Raw genomic sequence first — 22,023 nt, forward strand, 5'->3', positions numbered from 1 at the left:
GAATAAAACAAAGATTGGGGAAAAAACTAATCAAAATTCGAGCAAAACGACATCCTAGCTCAGATCCTAGTTTTAGTAATTTTAAAAATAAAATAGCAATTTATTGAAAAAAAAATTAATGAAACAGGAAAGGAAGACTCCTTCCCAGGTCTAAACCTCCAACAAGACCACATAAATTGTCAATACAATACAAGGCTTAGTTAGTTGGCTCTTGCGACTGATGCAGCAATTGTAAAATCTTCAATCCATCAATAAGAGTTTTTGCATAAAAATGTAAAATTCATGATACATATCAATAATGAAATATATATATCTATTTATTACCTACAATTAAGACCAACTCATATATTACCTACAATTGGATATCAACAAAACATCATATGGAAAATGATTTCTCATCTGTTAAACCCATAAAGGTTTGAAAACATAAAAATAAAAGCGATCTGTAGATATTCATATTCCTAAAATGGTCCTTATCTGATCTGGAGGATGCCTTGCCAATGATTTGGGTTCCAAATAGCCATTCTTGGGATCCATTATTGCTGTGTAAATAAGCTCATAAGCTTCAGCAATGGACCTTGCCAGCTGAATACATGCCTCAGAACGCAACTTTGGAACCTGTATCTGCTCAAATTCCGGAAGAGAACTCTCGCTTCCTAAAATAAGTCCAAAGAAAGCCCTCAAAGACTCTGAAAGAGAGGCTGGAGAAGTTTCTTCAATCTCAGCCAGTGGGGTTCCGACAATTGTATTTTCAGCTTGATTGCTGAGCGAATTGCTGAAGTATGACATCTTATTTGACAAGCCACATCTCCTGAGAATAACATCAACTTCTTTAGCCACAAGAGCATGCATGTGATTTTCTATCATTATTCCGAGCTTCTTTACATAGTCAGCAGCAACCTCATGCCTAGATAACGGTTGTTGGATGGCACACAAGCAATTGATGAGGAATATCTTGGAAGGTGTTTCACTATTCTGCATGGATCAATGGTATTAGCTAATGCAAAAACCATTTATAAGAAAAACACACAAACTTCATCATACAATTTTGGAGAACTTGACACATTCATAAACAAGAAAAATGTAAGATTGTGACCTTTCACTCATCAGAAATACCAGGTGAAGATGCAAAAGAAATGAATTCAAACTATAAACAACATACAATAGAATGAGAAATTGCAATGTAAGAGCTACTCTAATCCTATGTTCGGTTAAGAAAACAAAATTTATCTCAACGTTTATATTTGTACATTCAGTTTTTTAGATAGCACTAATGATGGTGACAAAAAAAAAGAAAGGCAGCGGCAACTGCAGCAGTGAGGTAGAGGAAGTAGCAAGTTGATGATGGCAGCTGCCAGTGGCAGAGATGGTGGTAAAGTTAAAAAAAGAAAATTAATTAAAGTAAACCATGTAATTATGGTTACATGAATTTTTGCATGTAATGTGCATGCATAATTAATTCTGTGATGGTTAGACAATAAAATTGGCATTACATTATATTTTCAACCAAGCAAAAGTAATGAATCATCAATCTTGTGTGATCACTCTTTGTGTACGCCCTAGTACCAAATATAGCCTTCTTGATCCTTGGTCCCAGTTTGCTGGAGTAAGAGGAAGAGCATGTCCATAAAAGGATTGCAAAGCTGGTAGTGGTTCTAATGTGCAAATGCTTCTTGGGCACATTTTCCATGATGAGAATGTTGGTGGGAGATAGACTAGCTAACATGGTGTCCTTTTTTTTATGTTTCTAAGAAGGAAAATTGCTAGATTTTATTTCTAAGCAGCAGATACTTCTTGTAGTCGCCTAACTTTGCTAGACCAGGCTGGTTGGTGTCCTTTTTTTTTTTCCAGTATATAATGAGCCTATTGTTCCATGTTCTAGGACTAGGAGTCCAGTTGAGTCCATAAAATATCCATATTTCTAATACTTTACCAATTAGCTCTCTATGAATAAAATTCCAGCTATTTTAATTTTTAGAATTATGAAGTAATTCAATCCGAGGTGCGATACCTAAGGAAGTTCAATTTTGAAGCCTAAAACTCTTATATATTACTGTCTATTGGTACCATTCAAAGAGCAACACCTGCACAGAAACTGCCACCAAATTTATGTTATTTTGCTCCATAATCATGCTCTATAACAAATTACAGTTGTTGACCTTCTTTTCTACTCATTCTAGTCATCAAAACAACCCAAAACCTTACCCACCAGCTATCACATGTCAAAGTCCAATGTGCCCATATACATATTCAAAGACAGAACCATTAGGTTGGAATACCGCTTAAAGCATTGCATGCCTTTAAACATTTATAGAAGCACATCAACACATCTACTAAAAGACAGAAAAGAAGTGGTTGTCCAGGATTGGCAAAGATGTTTGAAGTCCGCTATGATGTTTGAAATCAACTTAGCAAATTCATGAATAGAATGGAAAAGGAGAGGTTAAGGAGAAACCTGAGAAGATACGGCAGAGCTGCTATTTGATAAAAGTGCGTCCACTGATGATTTACTAATTTGAGAAGGGTCTGAACTCATTCTTCTTCTTGACAAGTGACTAGCACCCTTAGACTTATGTGCCTCTGCAGCTTGCTCACACATCTGCGATGATTGGAAGCAACGTTTCACATAATGAGGTAACCATAATATTATGAAATTAGTCCCCAAGGGATCAACTTGGCAGTTGAAGGGGCATGAGATTTACATTATACAAGCTCGAGCTCAAATCCTTTATAGTATTCTGAGATGCGCTCAATATAAGATTAATGTTACGTATAATTAGAGGCCTATCCCATAATAACAATATTAATCATCATTCCACAAACTAAAGTATATGTATACAATTGTCTTTCAAGATAAAATAATTTAAATTATTATAATTTTGCATATCTCTAGTCCAGCAAAGTCATTTATCTCAGAGTGGTCTCTGCTCCATTTATAATTAATTTATAAAAGCCCCTTTTTTCTTTGGTTTTGCTTCCATCTTTTTTGCAACCTAAATTATCCATCCCAATTCTAGCTTTCAAATTAATCAGAATTTCAGCCAAACTAACAAGCCTTTCAACCTGCCCTACGTCATTCAGTCCTTACACTACACTCAAATCACTCACAATTTTCAAATAAATAGTCTCTTAGTCCCTCATCTTTAAAATAAAATAACATTTTAGTGCCTCACCTTTTAAACTTTTAGGAATTTTGAAGTTGTTTCATTTAAAATTCAGAGATTAGCAAGTTGTTTCAAAGTAAAAACTAGGGGAATAATACGTTAATGAAACTAACAAAGTAAAAATTCAGGGATCATGTAATTCAGTTTGGTAAAAATGAGTCAAGTCTATACTTGACTAACTTTACAATTTACATTAAGTAAAAAGTATTACTTCAGAATTTTGTAATGTTAAAGTAATCACTACTTGGATGAATGTTATTCAAAGGGAAAGGCTACCCCATGCTATATAGCCCACAATGTCATTCTGGCCTATTTTCCCAATATTAATCTTAAAAATAAAAAAAAAAAAAATTTAAATAAAAAAAAAAAGAAAAAGAAAGAAACTTTTCAACAGCAAATATCAAGCACCCCGAAACTTCTTATCATTATGTTTTGATAGTATGAAGCCTGGTTCCAGTTAACCAATAGTAATGCAAGTTTACAATTGCTGATACAAGCAAGCATACCTGAATGATAGGATCAAGTATAGCAGATATTACTGGATCAAAATCAGGCTTTTTCTCTGAAGCAGGAATCATCATGCTGTCATGGGTGTTAATTATTTCAAGTAGCACAGAGACTCCTTCCCTCACTGCTTCTGGTGGAGAAAGATCAACAGCAACAAGGGGAGGATAACGTAAAAGCTTCTCCCCTCGACCTTTCAGAATATCAAAAAATGTTTTCTGTGCAGCATCCTTGAGAGTCCAAAGTGTACTACAGAGAGCTGTATCTCTACCAAGCAAATCTGACATCTGCATCCAAATCATCATCAAAATCTTAAATTTTAACTTGATTTAAACGAGTGATTGAATTATTTTTTTGCAAATAGGTGCTTAAACAGACTATAATTTTTAATCAAGTGCATTAATCAGGTTTCTTTCACCAGAATGGTGGTGCAGACACCATGGACTTATTTTTTAGTTTTTCAAAAAAATGTACAACATCATATCTATTTGTCAGTATTTCTTCCTTCTTTTTTTTTTTGGAGAAAAAAAAGGCATCCACTCCAGCGAGAGACACCAACCAAATGCACTTTATTATAATATATTTCAGTTTGTCTAGGCACTTGATAGCAAAAAATTGAAGTTCCAGCACTCAAATAAAAATTAGGTCAAACCATTAAAGTTCAAGTTATGCAGTTGTTGTTTAAAAAAGTCCCAGAAAACTAAGATGGGTAGAGTTAACTCACAGTGTAGCTGTAAAACTCCAGGGTATTACTCAGTTTATATGTAATTAAAAGACTGGGCTGTGACTGTAAAACTTGTTCAACTCTAACTTTAAAAGGCCGGCAAACTCCTTCAAAAATTCTATCCAAAACAAATGTAACGTCAAATTCTGTCTTTCCAGCACCATTATCTACACTATTGGATGATCTGGTTGCACTGGATCCAGCATCTAGCAGGGTATCTGGATCAAGTAAAACAAGAACAAGTTCACGTTCAGACGCCAAAGCCTGCATATGAAGCAACCAATTACTTTTTATTTATGACAAGAAAAACTAATCAATTTAATACACAAACAACGAGGCTATAACAGAAACCAAGAAATAAAACCTGGTGTAGCCATCCTAGCATGTCACCCACATAACGTAATGGATCATGTGCATGAACCTCAATTGGCCTAGGCAGTCCACCGGGTCCTCCACGTGTAAGAGCACTTATAAATCTTCTAAACAATCCATTATGCCTCATGTTTGCTACCTGAACACAGAGTAGTATTACGACGTGCTACTAGAAAATGACCAAACACATAATTTTTGGTTATTTATTATTCAGTTTGGTCACACAACATTAGAATCACCTCTTCAGCACAATACTTGAAAAGGACAGGCCTCTCTTTGAGGCAGCAGACTGCTGTTTTTAGAAGATCACCAACTTCAGGATTATCAGCATCGCCCAATTTCCTAAACTCTGCCTGAACCCACCTAAATCAAGTAAAATGATATTGTCTAAGCTATATAAGCAACAATGATATAGGCCTTACAGAGCAGAAGAGAATGCCTCCTGAATCCTAAACATGCTGAAAGGAGGAAAGGAAGCTATCTAGGAGATAGAACTTGTTCCCTAAGAAGACATGATCCCAAGCAGATACTTGGATAAAGGATTTTAATTGAGTTGGTTATAAAATGATACGTAGTGCGATACAGTAAAAACAAATGTAGTATAATACGCAACCAGGCTTCATTGAATATTATTTTAGAAAAGATACAAAAGGCCAAATCAAATCCTTTCTTGAAACTGCTATCTGAGAAATCTGCAGCATATAACTGCCTGAGTGAGTATTCAGCATGCTCCTATAGTCTCTCTCTGTATATGAGATAGACAAAGCACATTACATCAAACTCATAAGAATACCAATGTTTACACATTTATGTGTCTAATAAAGTGTTAAAAATGCGTAAAGGATAACATTCATAATGCAGCTACAACTCTTTCATAAGGGACACATTACATATAAAAACCATGGACCATAAGAACAGCCACATGATAATAGAGTTTTATCAATAATGCATCAGTTCCAAACTGTTAAAATCTTTGTCTCATTGAAATACATAAAGAAGGAAGAAGGAGAGATAGGGGGCTTTTACATGACTGAATAAAATCTTGAATCGTAAAGAAGCTTCACCTGCATAGGCGCTCATAAGCTCCTTCTTGGTACACTGCCATCATATCCATCAGCTCCAAACCAGCACGCTGTGAAGTAGCATAAAGTCAATCATTCTCATCATTATGGTTCTTTTGAGAAATAATAAGAGCTAAGGAAATGACAGTAGTAACGTGAAAACAAAACAACTTAAGCATGAAGCTAAGAAGTTATTAGGCAAAACATCCCAAGTCGGAATGTCAGACTAAAAGCTTAATGAAATCAAAGCACAACACTTTGCAATATAGTTTGTTACACAAAAATAAATACATAAGTAAATGAAAAATTGATCTAATTGCTAAAGTTTACCTATAATCTCAAAATGATGGAAACATATATGCTAGGTTCAAGTGGATAATGCATACCAACCAGGTCTCTAAGGCTTCTATAGATAACCCTAAAAATATATAAATGCTTCTTAATATGTTAAACAAACTATGAACAGAATACCAATAAAACCCTACATTTAATAAATTCAAGCATTTTTTTTGGCACAAGGAACACCTATGACTAGGCAATGCACCTTGTGTAGTCTTAAGGAATGTCCCATCCCTGATGAAAGGCAATTCATGTGGAAGTTGTCAAGGATTACATCCTCCAAAAGGAAAATTCGTAAGAATCATTTAATAAGAATTAACTTTCTGACTACGGTGGTCTTTGGCAAACTAGAAATTAAGTGACGAAAATTTAAAAGCCGAATTTTAAGTATTGAATAGTATTAAGTGCTAAGATTTATAAATTGCAAAATTATTTGAGAGTCTAGTAACTTATTAATACTCAATGAAGATTTTAGGTTAAAAGTTTTACTTATCATTTTAAGTGAATTTTAGCTTAAATGATTTTTAGGTGATATTTAAGTAAGCGTTATCAAAGAGTACTGGAAATTTAATTTTAAATACTCAATTGTGTTATTAAACAACAACTATGAAAGATTGAAATGAAAAATTCAAGAAAAAGAATCATGAATAGTAATAAAAACCCTAAATTTTCCAAACATGAACAAAAACAGAAGTTACATAATACTCCTGAATAAAAGACTTCACATGACAAGCCCAGATTTTCATAATTTAGAGTTAAACCAAAATAATTCTTGAGCCACACTATTTCCATGATCAAAAATCCTAGATTTTTCCCCATGATTGGTGCAAGGATTAAAGATAAATCAAATATAGAGTCAAACTAGCAATCTGAATTATCTTTTAGTTCAAATGGCAAAGAACTTTCACTGGAAATGCAATGGTGGTGATTCATGAAAAGCTTTTGACAAATGAAGTGGATGATAAAATTATTGCAGAAATGCTAACATCTCTTACTCTCCTTACTACCACTAATGCCCTATGGCTTTTGATATATTGCATGTGATTATTACACAGTTTTATACATGCAATATATATGGTGTAAATGAAGGGCAGAATGAGATTATGTTTGCAATGCACACTTATCTAACCAATTAAACACTTTCTTTGAAGAAACAATATGAAAAAATTAGATGGTCAAAATCTAGGGTTTGATACGTTAAATTTATGTATGTTCATTGTACAATGTTTGGGTTTCAACTAACATACATTCCTGGAAATCATAAAACGGAATTAACAAAGATGATTTGTATCTATGTTCTCTTTTCTGGTGATCAATAGGGTAAAGGGTCTTTCTTCTTCTTTTTTCCAAAAGCACAGGGATGGTAAAATGATCCAACAACATGTCAACTACCCAATGAAAATATAGCATAATTGATCAAAAACATCTATACTCTACCTGGTGATGTGTCCTTAGCAGTATTTTGCAATTGGCATGAATTTCTTGAACATGAGAAAGTGCCTTGAAGAAGCTTTCATTTAGGTCTTCATCCCTCAATGCATTTATCTACAAATTGGAGAAACAATAGAAGTAAATATAAAGAGAAATACTAATTCCAATCAATGATACTATAGAAAATGGCAGTAAATCAAACTTAAACCTCTTCATTAGAGAGTTGATAATCACGAAGGAAGCATGACACTATTTCTTGCCTTTGTGTGGTAACCTCAAGTTCCTGTTTAAGCCTCTCAGTGGTACTAATAATGTCTCCTGTGCTATCACTACAACTGTTCAAAGCTTTTGCAATCCTACGAAAGTAGAAAATCAAAAACTCCTGTATTCTCAGGGTAATATACCAGTAATTGAATGCAGACAAACATAGAAGCAATCAATCCATCTCTTAAACAAATTCGCAAACTAGTCAACTTATAATTCCTAAACAAACCCAAGAAGGATATTCCCCTATCAATTTAATGTGTACGGACAATCCTCGATACTAAAATTTTGGTGCAGCAACAGACTATAAGGGTAAACGAAAGAAGAGAAACATACTTGTCACAGCATTCAGCAAGTGCATTAACCTCCTCCTCCACTCGATCCAAAGCCTAAAAACAAAATTTTAAGCAGAAGAAAAAAAAAATCTGAAGATAGATATAGAAATTAGGAAGTGGAGAAAAAAATGACCTGCTGAGCAGCGTTGGATGACTGGAGAAAATGGAGATTGATATCGAGAGAGCGCTTCTCGATGGTTGATCTGAGGTTGCGGCGAGCCTGAGGAGTATTTTCAGAGTAGAAAGTGGAGAGAGTATCGAGAGAGGCTAATAGATCCGGTGTGTCCGTACGACATTCCAACACTTTCTTTAGCTTTCTCGATAGCCCCGGAGCCAGTCCCACCGTTCCCATTTTCTTCTGAATTCTTTACTTTGATTCAGATCCCAGCTCACAATGCTCGCTCAGAGTGTTTGGAAATGGGGAGAAAAAAAATAACCGAAATAGAACAGTTAATTTGCGGAACAACATCTGGAGGTAGCATGTTCTTTTTATTCAAGTTTTTGGTTTTCATTTCCTTCAAAATATAAATAAAATGTGTATTTTATGTGCGTTTGATAAAATACGCCTTTTTAACAGTTTACTCAACTTATTTTACCATTTTTTATCCAACTCGTTAAAATATTTTTCGTTTAATGAACAATCATGAAACATTACAAGAAATATAATTATGTACATATCTAAATTTAAAAATCTTACAAATATTTTGAGACAGCAAAGAAAGAAATAATAAGCAAACAAAACGAGAGGCAATATTTTCTTTCGCTTTTTAAAAAAACACTTCCAAAATAAAAATAATAAAATTTAAAAAATAAAAACACATCCCTAAATTATAGTTTAACACATAACTACTACGTTTAGACTCTGATTAAGCATCCCCTAAATTAATATTATGTTACATAAATACCTCATTCCGTCAAAAATAATCAAAATTACCGGTAAGTTTTATACTAAATTGAGATAAGAGGAGAGATAAACAAATGTAAAAGGCAAAAAATACCCTTGTTGGAATTGAGCTGAGAAATTAAGGCCATGGAAACCAGATAAAAGGATATTCCATGAAACTGAATCCTAATTGGTCATTCTCTCACACACTTGGGCACCATTTTGCACATGTCCGCTTTTCATGTACATCATACTCAGTCCATTCCTAACTAAGTTCTAAGATTCCAGCCCATACTTGCAAATACAAGATGAAAACTTTGACCAAAGCACAACACCCATATCTGTAGCAGCAGTAACAATACTGGCAATACTGGCAAGGCTAAATTGATTAGATTTAACTCTTGCACATCGCATGATGCATCAGATGAAGTACCTAGCCAAGGCAAACTCATTGGTCATTATATTTTCATTTCTCGTTTCACAAAGAAGACTGGTGCCATCAAATTCCATACATTTCCCTCGCATATCCTGCAATTAGAGCAGAGCATGCCACAACCTCTTGTTTAGACATATTATCAAACTCCTTACATATTATCAAACACCTTACGTGCATACATTAAGGTCCCAGATTTTACATAAAAATTAAACAAAGAGACCAATAAATGACAATCTGACTATAACCCACTTATATTACCATGAATTGCCTTCCCTCAATAAATGTCCATTTTATTTTTTGAAGTGCACTCACGTAGCAATGGGAGCAGCAACAAAATTTCAAAGTTTACTTCAAAAAAAAAAAAAAAAAAAAAAAAACTTTGAAGCTGAATTTGTATTGGTATTGTTTAGTAATTCCATTGAAGGAATAGATTTTAAGTGATTTGTTTCCATGTCTGTCAAGGAAAAAACCACCAGTTAGCTTCCCATCCGAACTGTGAGAGAGAATATTTCCATTTGAGAGACAGGTCAAATGAATATACAGACCCAGTTAAAGAGAATGCAGATTAGAGGAAGGAAGGATTTTTTTTTTTTTGTCCTATTTGATGGATTGCTGTGTTGGGATATTTTGTTCTATTGTTTCCATGGGTGTGTCGTATGTGAAGCTGAAAGAGCCATGACAGGCTCCTTTTTTTTTTTTTTTTTTTTTGTTTATTTTAATTTGCTAATTATTGTTAATCTACTACCTATGAACTAATAGTAATTTTATTTATGATAAAGCATTAGTATATTCATTTTTTTTAGCCAGGGAAATAACGATGATTTTAGATGGAAGGACGCGATTGTTCGATGGAATATTAATTTAAGGATACATGAGTTAATGACATAGTTAGTGTCTAAACATAGAATGATGTATGTGTTATTTTCACTATAATTTAGAGAGATATTCTTATTTTTTTTCATAATAAATTTATAAATTGGACTCATTTGATGTAACTTATAGATATAGCTAATTGCAATCAATTTTTTGAAAATTGAACTGAACCGGTTAACTAAGAAACCGTTAGCTGATTTAATTCAATTTTAAAAATCGAAAAAAAATAAAAAATTAAATTGGACAGATGAGAATGGGTGCAATCCTTTTGATCCAACAATCTCAATCTACAAATTCCATTATGAGTATAAACACACAATGGAGGAATATATGCAACTCAGAGACAAAATTAAAAAGCTCATTAAATAAATAAACTAGAAATTGTTTACTAGAAGACCAAGCCACAGGAGTCACTAGAGACAAATTAGGCCAAGTGATGAACCTCAACAGGAACAAATTATTAATTTGATAGGAGGAGGGACCAACATCCTAAAAGTTCCAAAGGAAAGAGGCTTGTCTATAGCCAAAAATGTTAAACTATGCAAACTTCTACGGCTTTGAGAGTAGTTGACTCTAAAGTCTAGTAATACATTTTTGAAACAACCCAAAACTTTATTTTCAAAACTTTTCCATTTAAAAATTAAAGGAAAAATGTTAAAATTGCGTCCTAGAAGAGCAAAAACAAATGAAGGAAAACAGTTTGGATGAAATGGAAGAGATATATATTGATTGATCTTATTTTGGGTGGAGTTTATGTTTTTATTATATTTTTTATTAGAAGAGCAGCTGAGTTCGTAAGAAGCTTCCAAGAAGACAAAAACTCATAAAAGAATGCAGGTCTTAGCCTTCAAATACGCTATCAAGAGCTAGCATATAGTCTTTTCATGTTTCTAATTGGATTCTTGTGTTTGATCAAACCATAGCTGGTTCTGAGGTTCGATTTCATCATCTTCTTTTAATTCTCATGAACAAGGGAATAGAGTGCATGATCATGCAAGGACAACTGCAAAATAGAGGACTGGTAAATTTGCCCCGGGGGTTGACTAGCTCTTTTAAAGAAGAAGATCTAATAAAAAGTACATGAACAGTTATAAAACTGACATGAGTAATGGAAGTTCAGGCTTGTGAAGAGGATTTTCCGAAGTTGAAGGTTTTTAATTGATTTAGAAAATAATATCCCTTTACTTTAACCGCGTGATTTTCACTTAATTTTTAACAAATTCTACCGTTTGAGCAAAATTTTTAACCGAAAATAAATTAATTTAAAATTTTTAATTAATTGATGTTAATCGAATTAATTTTTTAATTGAATTTGATCGAATTATTTTGGCTGAATTAATTTTGACCTTTAACTAGGTGGAAGTCAGAGGAAATGAAAATATAATTAAGCAACTAAATTTAATTGAAATTTATAATTAACTGACTTAACTGAAATGAAAAATTAATTACTTAATTAAGATAAAAATTGAAATATTTTTAATTTTAATTTTATTATTTATTTAATTAAAATTATAAAATTTTGAGAATTAATTAATTTAATTAATTCGATTTCATTAATTTTCAACCGCTGCAAAAATTTGATTTTCTCGGCTCCAACTTTTAACCGAAATATTTATTTAACAGATCGAATCGGTCGAATTGGCCCATCTGAACACTCTACTCTCCCCACTCTCAGCATTGACCTGTCACTCCCTTAGATTGGAATCGCAGGTTGCGGCGATTGGTTTCCTCTGCTTCAGCACACTCGACGAATCCGTCTGCCTGTGACTGGGCTTTATTTGAGGCGTCTATTTCTCCTGTTCTCTTTGTTTCTATTTAGGCTTGGTTTGTTTCTCTTTCTACTTTCTCTCCCTGTATCTGTGCATATTTAGATGGCATATAGCAGCCAATGAAGGATCAGTTTTGGTTTTTACTTCAGTGTTTCTTAGTGATGTTAGAAGTGAAAATGAGATTGTGTTTCTCAGTGCCTTTACTTTCCTTTGTTAATTTGGCTGTTGTTTGTTTCACTCACTCACTCTCTGACATCCATCTGAAAATGATAACTGCAGGAGATGGATTCTTCTACGATGCTATATAACCAGCTCAAGGTTTAAATCTTAAATGAGTTATATTTGCGGAGCTTTTGATTGTGGTTTCTATATATTTGCTTAATGTGACATTGCGTTTCTCTTCAACAGGCAGCGGAGCCATTTTTCTTAATGGCAGGGCCCAATGTGATTGAATCTGAGGAACACATTCTCAAAATGGCCAAGCACCTCAAGACCATTACAACAAAGTAGGTTTGGTAGGAGAGAAATGGTTCTTGCTTGGTTCCATAGGAAATATATGAATAGAATAAATTATGATAATTAATTTTGCCTTTCTTCTTGGTAAGTTTTTTTAGTTTTATTTTATAAAATTTTCTTCGTATTGGGTACTGTATTTTTAAAAATTTTCTTTGTATTATTTACTGTTTATCTTACATATCTCTGGTATTGTTATTGTTTTCTTATCATGTAGACTTGGTTTGCCATTGGTTTTTAAGTCAAGCTTTGACAAAGCAAATAGAACATCCTCGGAGTCATTTCGAGGTCCAGGCATGAGTGAAGGCTTGAAGGTGTGTTTCTCTTTCTTTTAGGTATTAGGAGTACAAATTTATCAGGCAAAACTTAATTTCTCAATGCAAATTCGTAATATTAAAGATGAGAGGCTTTCATGATTAATTAGTAAGACAAATGCAAGAGTAGTGAACATAAGGATGATACTGCCATTTGACGGCTTTATCATTTATTTATTATATGGTGGAGTTTGAATAGGATCTTAAGATAAAATCCTTGCACAAAAAGAAATCAATGTCATGAAAGATGAGCAATTAGGGGCAGCTGACTGATGCTATTTCAGCCTTATATATATGTTTTGCCAAAGCTGGGATTCAGTCAGGTGTTAAATTGAATGAAAAACTCATTACTAATTAAGAGGGATGTCAGTATATTGTTAGCTATAGGTTTGGCAATATGTTCCTTTGTAGTAAGTGCTAATTAATGTGCTGTTTGACATATACTGAAATTAAATATTGACGAAAGATAGTTATTGAGTTGAAATCCAGAGTGGGGTACTTTAGCATATCTTTCCCCATTTAGACAATGGTGGTTCATATTGAGCAGAAAATTGATACTGAAATGGTCTTGTAATTATAGCTTTTATCATTGTTATTGAACAGGAAACTCAAATTTGTGAGTAGACAAATGTTTTTTGACATCATGGTGATTCATGCTTTTCTTCACATTTAGAATTATTCTTCTATCTATGGTTACTTTCTGATACACTGATAATTGTAACAATGTATATCCAATGTATGTTAACCAGACACAGGGTTTCTTAGTAACTTTGTTAACATCTTCTACATTTTCTATCCAGTCTTGTGTTATGGCTACTTCGTTTGACAATAAGATCTTTCTTAATGAGTTCTGGTTGCATGGAATTATGATGATTAATATTACCTTTTTCCTTTTTGGTGCAGATTCTTGAGAAGGTTAAAATAGCATATGACATCCCTATTATTACTGATGTGCATGAAACTATCCAGGTAGTCAATTCTTCTCAGTTGATTTTTCTCAAGTTCCTTATCTATTGTGGCCATCTTGCTTTTATGTCATTTCTTTTTGTTGATCTGTAGAAGGAAAGTCTATCAATGATGCAAAAGCTGTTTTTAACTTGCTACTCTTTGAAGATGGAGCATATGCATTTTAATTATCTTCTGAAGGGAAAAAGGGAGAAGCAATCTATGAAATTTACAAAAGCAAAATTATTAGAACTGAAAGACTGTAGCATTCCAAATTTAAGAGCATTTAACACCATGTTTCAAGCTTATCCACAAAGAGATTCTATATTTTCAGAATCTTGCTTGAATTCTGTCCTCTTTATTTTCTGCACCATATTCAATAGATTTGCATGTCATATCTCTTTACATTTAGGTTATAATTTTATTATTGTGTTCTGATGGCAATTTGTCGCTCTTATTAGCACTTATGCTTATGTATTTATATATCTATGTAACTGATGTGGTTACGAATTGATGCAAAAAAGATGAAATCAAGGTAGATTATTTTTTAAGATTCCAGACACTAGAATGTTAATTTGGGACCTTAGCAAGTACTCTCTAGGTCTGAAGGGTCTTATATTTATGTCTATTTGAGGTCGTTTTTAAATCCTTATTGGTCTAGCAAAACATTATTTTTATAAGTGTTGTATAAAAGTCCTATTTATAGGAATTGGATTAGCTATAGAGTCTAACTAATGTCTTAAAGTTTTAAGGATTTATTTATCTATAACTAACCATGCTTATAATGTTTTGTTATTTATTTCTCGCAATAAAATTTCAACAACTTTTGTGTGGTGTACTTTAGCCATAGTAGCTAAGCTGAAGGAATTCTAAATATGAAGCTCGGAGTTATTAATTCTTTCTTACTTTTCATGCAATAAAATTCCTCATTTCATTAACTGTTTTTGACCAATTATTTGACCAGTGTGAAGCAGTTGGTAGAGTTGCAGATATCATACAAATTCCTGCGTTTTTATGCCGTCAGGTGAAGCTGATGTTTTTGTTCTCACGATCCAGTGCTTACGTGATGAGACATTGTGACTTAGTTTTCAATGTGGATTACTCTTTTTCATGACTGCCTCACCAACCTAGTAGAAAAAAATCTCATTTTCTTTTTGATGATCGAATCAGACAGATCTTCTAGTTGCAGCTGCAAAAACTGGGAAAATTATCAATATTAAGAAAGGCCAGTTCTGTGCTTCTTCTGTGAGTATCATTCCTTTTGTTCTTGTGGAATTCTCTTTCAGATATTTGGATTAGCAGTTTTTAAGATACAATTTCATCTGTGTACATTGTTGTTTGCCTAACTAATAATCGCTGACATGTACAGGTCATGATAAATTCTGCTGAGAAGGTTAGGTTGGCTGGAAATTCAAATGTGATGGTTTGTGAGCGTGGAACCATGTTTGGCTATAGTAAGTTTGTATCAGTGTCTTGAATACCTTGTGCTTTTGACAAGTCTTTTTTTTCTTTTAAAAAAAAAAAAAATTATCAATCAATGTGTAGTGAGAATGGATGACACACGAAAAAGAAAAAAAAAAAAAAAAGGAAGATGAAGAAGAAGAAGAACAAGAAAGAGGGAAATAGAAGGACAGAGGAATAAGTTGTATATTGCCTCCAAAAGAAACTACCCAACTATGATCTTATTCAATGTTCGATAACCATAAAAGAAAAACATCAAAACTTTGTAAATCTCAAACTTAACTAAGATATATTTTCTAATGTAATCGCGATTGTGCTAACTACATGCCACCAACCTAATTATAAAGACCTAAAATAATCAGAGTTCCCTTAGATGCTGAATTGCTGATAGCTACATTATCATGAACAGTAATCTCTCATGCTTTAAGTACAGTTATTGTAGTGACTTGCGATTTATTCCACTCCATGCTTTAAGTTATCTCTTATTAATCTAGCTGTTAATTTTCCCTGGAAATGTTTACACTGGAAGCGCCTGAGCTTCAAAAAGTTTTATATTTAAATCAAGTGCATAAAGTGATAATATTTTTCTAATCAAGTGTAAACTTACTGTCATTGAAATGATGACATGGAGATGAAAGCTCCGCCTTTTATGAAATTCATGTTGAGCTTTTCACCAGATATTGACGTGGGTGTTGGGGTCCTATTACCTGAAATTTATGCTAAGGTAAGGAAAAATGAGGAAAAAATCCACCTAAATAGGCACGTAAGTATCCATGTCATTTTTCAACAGAAATTTCAGAGAAAGTGGGGCCTTGATCTATGCATGGACATTCAAATAAGAATAAATTTAACAAATTTGAGCATTTAAACATAAATTCACCTAAAGTATGAGCATTTCTAGTGTGATATTTCTGATTCCTTTCATGAACTACAACAGATTTATCATATGAAATAAACAAGCCTGAGTTTTCTGTCTGAAGTAATTATTTAAAATTTTTTCTCTGTCCGTTTCAGCTTCTAAACCTGATTAGTTATTAGAGTCTAGTTTACATTCAAGGTTTGAATCTGGTTTCGCAGTTGACACCTTTAGTGAAATGATTGATTTGCTGATTATCATTTTACTTCCTAGGAGAATTCCTTTTTTTTTTTTTCATTAATTACACTTTTTTTTATGAGAATGTTGATGAAATATTCAGGAAACTGTTAAGAAGTGTTCTGGGCACATGTCAACACTGTATGCCTTGAGAAGCAGCTACTCTAGCATTTGGTTCAAAGCGAGTCAAACCCATACATAATTGAGTTATTTGGCTGATGCAGTTTGTTAAATTAACTTTTTGTGAATTATTTTTGTGGTAGCTGAACCAATTTGGAACATTTTTGGATTTTAATATTTTATGAATCACAAATATCCTTTTCTTATCTGGTTTATTTTCATCTTACATATGGGCTTTTCTGTGCAGATGATTTGATTGTTGATCCGCGTAATTTGGAGTGGATGAGGGAGGCTGATTGTCCTGTTGTAAGTCAAATACTTGTCTTTTGGTTTTAGATTCTGTGATACTTAAAATTCATGTCTTCTTCTTCTTTGAAAAGAACATGCCTGATGGCGAGATAAATTTGGAACTTTGGCAAGTTTTTACAATTATGTTCAATTCTTTTAATTTTATCAATTTGGATACAATCAAATTGGATCCTTCATTAGACTTCACCCAACGTTGTTGTAGGTTTACTGATTTAGACACTAAACAAAACCTCTGTAGTCCATATTTTGCAGTTTACTGATTTAGACACTAAACAAAACCTCTGCGGTCCATATTTTGCTAAAGAAAATATAATGTGGCATAGGCTCCAGCCCAAGATAATAAGTGAATGGGTGGTGGAAGTTCTGTTTGGCCCAATTTGTCACCTACATGAGTTTTAGGAGTTGGAATACATCCCATACAATTCCTTCACAATAAAATATGGACCCCATAGCTCTTGCTTAGCACATAAACCAGCAAGCAAGTTAATGGTAATTTTGTATGGAAGACTAATGCAAGATATAGTTGCATCTTAACCTAATTAATTCTTTCATTTACTTTAACTGCTCTGAAAATATTTCTCCAAAGCTATGGCCATTTCATTTTTCATATCTTTATGACCATTGGGCCTAATGGCCAGAAAAATCCAAATCTTTCGGTGTTTTCTTACTTTTTTCCAGATCTTTTAATTTTTTTCAATGGTATCAGCTCCAAAACTTAAGCAATTATGTCTATCTAGTCAAAATTGAAGTTAAAAAAATTATTCTTAAGTAGAATATACATTTTTTAATATTATTTTATCAAAAATATAGTGGAGTGGTGGGGGAAAGAAAGAAAATATATTAAAGATTAATTTTTTATTCTACTTGGCACAAAGTGTCAATTTTTTTACTTTGATTGTGACTAATTTTGACTTGATGGACATAATTCCATTCCAGCTAAGTTTTGAAATCAAACATTCAAGACAAAATTAAACTAAAGGTTTGAGACAATTGAAACAAAGTGCAAAATTTTGTATTTTTATGGTCATTAGGCCAAATCTTTGTCCTGTGAGCAAAACATAGCTCACCAAGTGTGATTGTCTACTTTGTCCAAGGGGACAGCTTCCTATGCCTTAGCAGAGCTGAACTGAACTGGATGAGATGCAAGTGACTTTGTTGAGGAAGTATCAAGAAATTAGCTGGAAAAGAATCTTCTGTGGAAAGAAAAGTCCATGATGATTTTGCATTTTTCAATTGTTAATTATTGAGTTCCAAAATAAATATGCTTCACATAATTCTTTTGTGCTATTCTATTGCTATGCTTTATATTCTTCAATTTAGCAACTAGAATCTGAATGACCTAATCACTGGATGTAGAAATACAGGTAGCTGATGTGACACATTCACTACAACAGCCTGCCGGGAGAAAGGTGTGGGTTGTCTTACATTTTATGTTTCATAGTGACTTCTATACTATTGCATGCTTAATTAATTCAGGTTATTATGCTGCACATAATTTCCACATTAGTAATTTAGTATGTAAGGACACAGCCTTTTAATTTAATCATTTTGGATATTTTGGACTGGGTTTGTGTTTGTGTCTGAGTCTGTGTCCTGACCTTTGTTTTCATAGTTTTGTGCTATTGTTTGTCGTTGGTAGATTTGGACATTCATTTGTTTTATGTCTAGTCTATCCTGGAATGTTTTTTCCTTTCCCAAATGGTTAAACTTTTGCTTTACATGTAGTTGGATGGTGGTGGTGTTGCCAGTGGAGGTCTTCGTGAATTGATACCATGTATTGCAAGGACAGCAGTTGCTGTTGGGGTAGATGGAATTTTTATGGAGGTATGGTGAATCTACTGAAAGTAAATCAATTTAATATTAGAATATTATGATATTATGATGCTTGATTTTGTTGACGGCAAGTTTACTGTTTGGTGCCAGTTTATACCTGTATTGTCGGTCCTCTTTAGCTCAAGTAGTGTCTTAAGAGCTTTTGCTTGTTATATTGTGGCTTCTGAAATCTTCTTTTGAGTTCTTAGGTGCATGATGATCCTTTGACTGCTCCTGTGGATGGTCCAACACAATGGGTGAGGTTTTTACTTGGCTTGCTTGCTATAAATAGTTAGGTGTTTTATGTGGATACAACTTAGTGTTTCTTCGTTTAATATTCGTATTTAATGAAGTGTATGAATAGTCTTTAGCCTTTTCATGTTCCTAATGAATTATGTTAATTAATGAGGAATAGTAAGAGTCTTTGATTTGGTTTGGTCCTAACTAGTATAAATAGGACATCTGTTTTTCCTCTCTAAAATCATAATTTTAATCCTGATTTTTCTTTAAGTAACATACTTATTCTGAACACAATCAAGATTTTCCTCAACTAATTAATTAGGAATATGAAAAGGCTAAAGACTGTTCACATACTTCATTAAATAGGAGTATTAAAATAAGGAAAATGAAAAGACTAACACATTTAAAATCCTAATTAATTTGGATGGATACTCCTAATTAGTGCTAACTGACAGACAGCTAAAGTAAGATTTTTTTTTTTCCCTTCAGTAGTACCACTATCTAACAATATTTGTTTTTTTTAATGATAACAGCCTCTACGCCATTTGGAAGGGTTACTTGAAGAGCTCATGGCAATAGCTGTAAGTTGTTAGCAAATTTTTGGCTGAATACATAAATTCACCCCTTAGCTTTGCAACTTTAACCTTGTGGCACTTTGAACTTTGCTGATGACATGCACTTAAACTTATAAATTTTGGTAATATTACACATATTTCGATACTAATATCAATAATATTTAGAAATTTTGGCTTTTATCTGTAAATATCGACTTGATATGTAGTTTAACATAACTTTTGGAATAATAAATTTCATAAATTTTTAATAAATATTTAATTGATTTAATTTTGCGAGTTCAAGTGTACAATAAAATAATTTTGAAAATTGAAATGTTTAATATGTATAATTTTATAAGTTGAAATGCTTGATGAGTCAAAGTAAAAGTTGAAGATGCTACAAGGTTAAAGTAACAAAGTTAAGGGGTGAACTTATATATTCAGCCGCAAATTCTTTAATAAGCACATGCATTCTTTTTTGTATATGTTCAGCAATGCTGCATTCACAGGCACACATGCTCTTACTATTCCCATTAATATTTATTAGAGACTCTTATTAAATATATAAGGGGCATAAAAGGAAGAATGTTATAGACATATGTGTTGGAATAACATTTATTATATTTTGTTAAAGTGTGAAAAAAAAGAGACAACCTTTTAGGATAGAGAGAGTAGTAAAATATTTCACAATTCCTTAATTATACTACCTCCATTCCATGATATTTGTCCCATTTGAGAAAATAGTTTGTTTCAAAATACTTATCACATTTGTGGTTTCAAGGAATAATAAATATTCTTTTCCATGTTTACCCTTTGTATATAACCAATAATTATTACTTTAATTTAATGGTTTTCTTAGAGAATTTATATTAAATTAAGGGTAATATAGTCAATTTATTCAATAATTTATTGTAATTTAGACAAAATTAATGGTTTTCTTAAGAGACTTGAAATTCCAAATGTGACCAGTATTATGAAATAAAAGTAGTTTTAGCAATATTTTTTCTATTGAATATTTTAGACGTAGCATATTGACTCTAGTTTTAGAATTACTTGAATATATAAATACCTAAACTTTTATGCTGCATTGCACGGAGTTCAATTGAATAAATTCTTCAAACAATATATTCTTTTAATTGTGTAATCCTATTAGCTTTCTTGACAGTAGCGAGTCTTTGTTAATATGAAGCGAGAAGTATTGGAATTGCATACCCAATTGCAATAATCAGCTAAAATCAACACAAATATCGAACTTGAGATAAGAATTGCCTCAAACAATTGGTTAAAATCGAAAAAGCATACAAAACTGGTATGTTTTGTTCAGTGTTGTCAAAAGCGTTAGGCGCCCTTGAGGTGACAAGGTCCTCCATCGCCTGGTGATGGAATAATATCATCGACATGGGAAAGTTAATGTAGACTAATCATATGCTATACAAAATTGTGTTTTTGAAATTTTATTCTAGATCTTATAGGAGGTAATTTTTCTCCCTTTTTTTTCTCCTGGAAAAGTTTTATTGAATATCGAAACATTCATTATCTTCTTGTATGGTTTGTCATTTCAAAATTTCTATATTGACATGGGTGCTTATTTTGTTGGGATATCGAAGAGAGCAAGTAAGGGGAAGAGACGTATGGACATTGATCTCACACCATTTCGAGATTAGAAAAGCTTTGTGAGCCTCCTTTGTTGAGCAAGCAAGAAATTATTGTTTATTTGTAAGCATTTCTTTCACTTCATTTAATTAGTGCATCATGCATGTCTTTTGTCCTCTATTTTATATTAGTATCCGAGAATCAACAAACTCAGACTCCGCATTGTGTCATCTAATTTTTCTGAAATTTCAGGTTATTGTCTGGATTCAGCCTTACTTGGCAAGTATTTTTTCACTTCCACTATCGAATATGTTGTGTGTGACTAGCATCATGATTTATAATTTCTTTGCCCCTACCATATTTCAAACTTGAATTAGATGTCAATTCAATTATTGTTTTCAACCAGTTGTTTATTACTTTGGTTTTAATATTTGTATTGGGTTAGTCCATATAAATCTACATGGTAAATGACTTGACTTACAATAGCATTTTTCTATGTTTGAAACTACTATCGAAATCTTTTTGAGCTAGTGCATCTCGCAATCTAGAGGATGTTTTGTTTGACTTTTTAAGTAAAAAATCGTAAGGAAAATGGTGTCTGGTTTGACTTATCATAAATTAAAATATCTAATCAAACTAAATAGAAATTGTAAGTAAGGTCCTTTATTTATGATTATTTACTTATTTTAAGTTTACTGTTTGATGGGGTAAAAAAAGTAAGGGAAAAAGAAAGAAAATTCTAGAACTTTTCGTCCGTTGTTTTTCTTTTTCTTTACTTTTTCCCTTCTCCCTTTTTGGATTTGTTTTTCCTTTATTTGCCCATATTGAGCTTCTCCGATCAGCATCCATTAAAATCGGCAAGCAACTTGATTTTAGCGAGCTCCTTTATTCTGATGGCCTCTTTTTTTTTTTTT

At 32.7% G+C, this 22,023-nt stretch overlaps 2 protein-coding genes across 3 annotated transcripts; one reads left to right on the forward strand and one right to left on the reverse strand.

Annotated features, from left to right (window-relative positions):
• Positions 1-223: 223 nt before the first annotated feature.
• Positions 224-8,695, reverse strand: LOC105634408 (oligomeric golgi complex subunit). Its single transcript, XM_012217263.4, has 11 exons — positions 8,328-8,695; positions 8,196-8,248; positions 7,804-7,951; positions 7,602-7,709; positions 5,829-5,896; positions 5,004-5,127; positions 4,757-4,903; positions 4,393-4,656; positions 3,671-3,955; positions 2,456-2,599; positions 224-975 (listed from the first exon to the last, which is right to left on the reverse strand). The coding sequence occupies exons 1-11, from the start codon at positions 8,544-8,546 to the stop codon at positions 454-456; spliced, it is 2,082 nt and encodes a 693-aa protein (XP_012072653.1). The 5' UTR covers positions 8,547-8,695; the 3' UTR covers positions 224-453.
• A 3,323-nt stretch (positions 8,696-12,018) lies between these two features.
• LOC105634407 (2-dehydro-3-deoxyphosphooctonate aldolase 1) lies at positions 12,019-21,617 on the forward strand. Of its 2 annotated transcripts, XR_001046874.4 has the most exons (15): positions 12,019-12,210; positions 12,435-12,473; positions 12,564-12,661; positions 12,886-12,982; positions 13,886-13,951; positions 14,892-14,951; positions 15,098-15,172; positions 15,297-15,381; positions 16,849-16,907; positions 18,275-18,319; positions 18,636-18,734; positions 18,932-18,979; positions 19,496-19,543; positions 21,124-21,232; positions 21,362-21,617. XR_001046874.4 is itself a non-coding variant. In XM_012217262.4 (14 exons), exons 2-14 carry the CDS (start codon positions 12,438-12,440, stop codon positions 21,178-21,180), a joined length of 873 nt encoding a protein of 290 aa, XP_012072652.1. In that variant the 5' UTR covers positions 12,019-12,210; positions 12,435-12,437; the 3' UTR covers positions 21,181-21,511. The 2 variants fall into 2 exon arrangements, 1 of the variants encoding a protein (XP_012072652.1); XM_012217262.4 differs by having other exon boundaries at positions 21,124-21,511.
• The last annotated feature ends 406 nt before the right edge of the window (positions 21,618-22,023 follow it).

The sequence above is a fragment of the Jatropha curcas genome, chromosome 11 (assembly GCF_041381405.1).
Source record: "Jatropha curcas cultivar XTBG-Jc1 chromosome 11, XTBG_Jcur_1.0, whole genome shotgun sequence".
NCBI classification, from domain to species: domain Eukaryota; kingdom Viridiplantae; phylum Streptophyta; class Magnoliopsida; order Malpighiales; family Euphorbiaceae; genus Jatropha; species Jatropha curcas.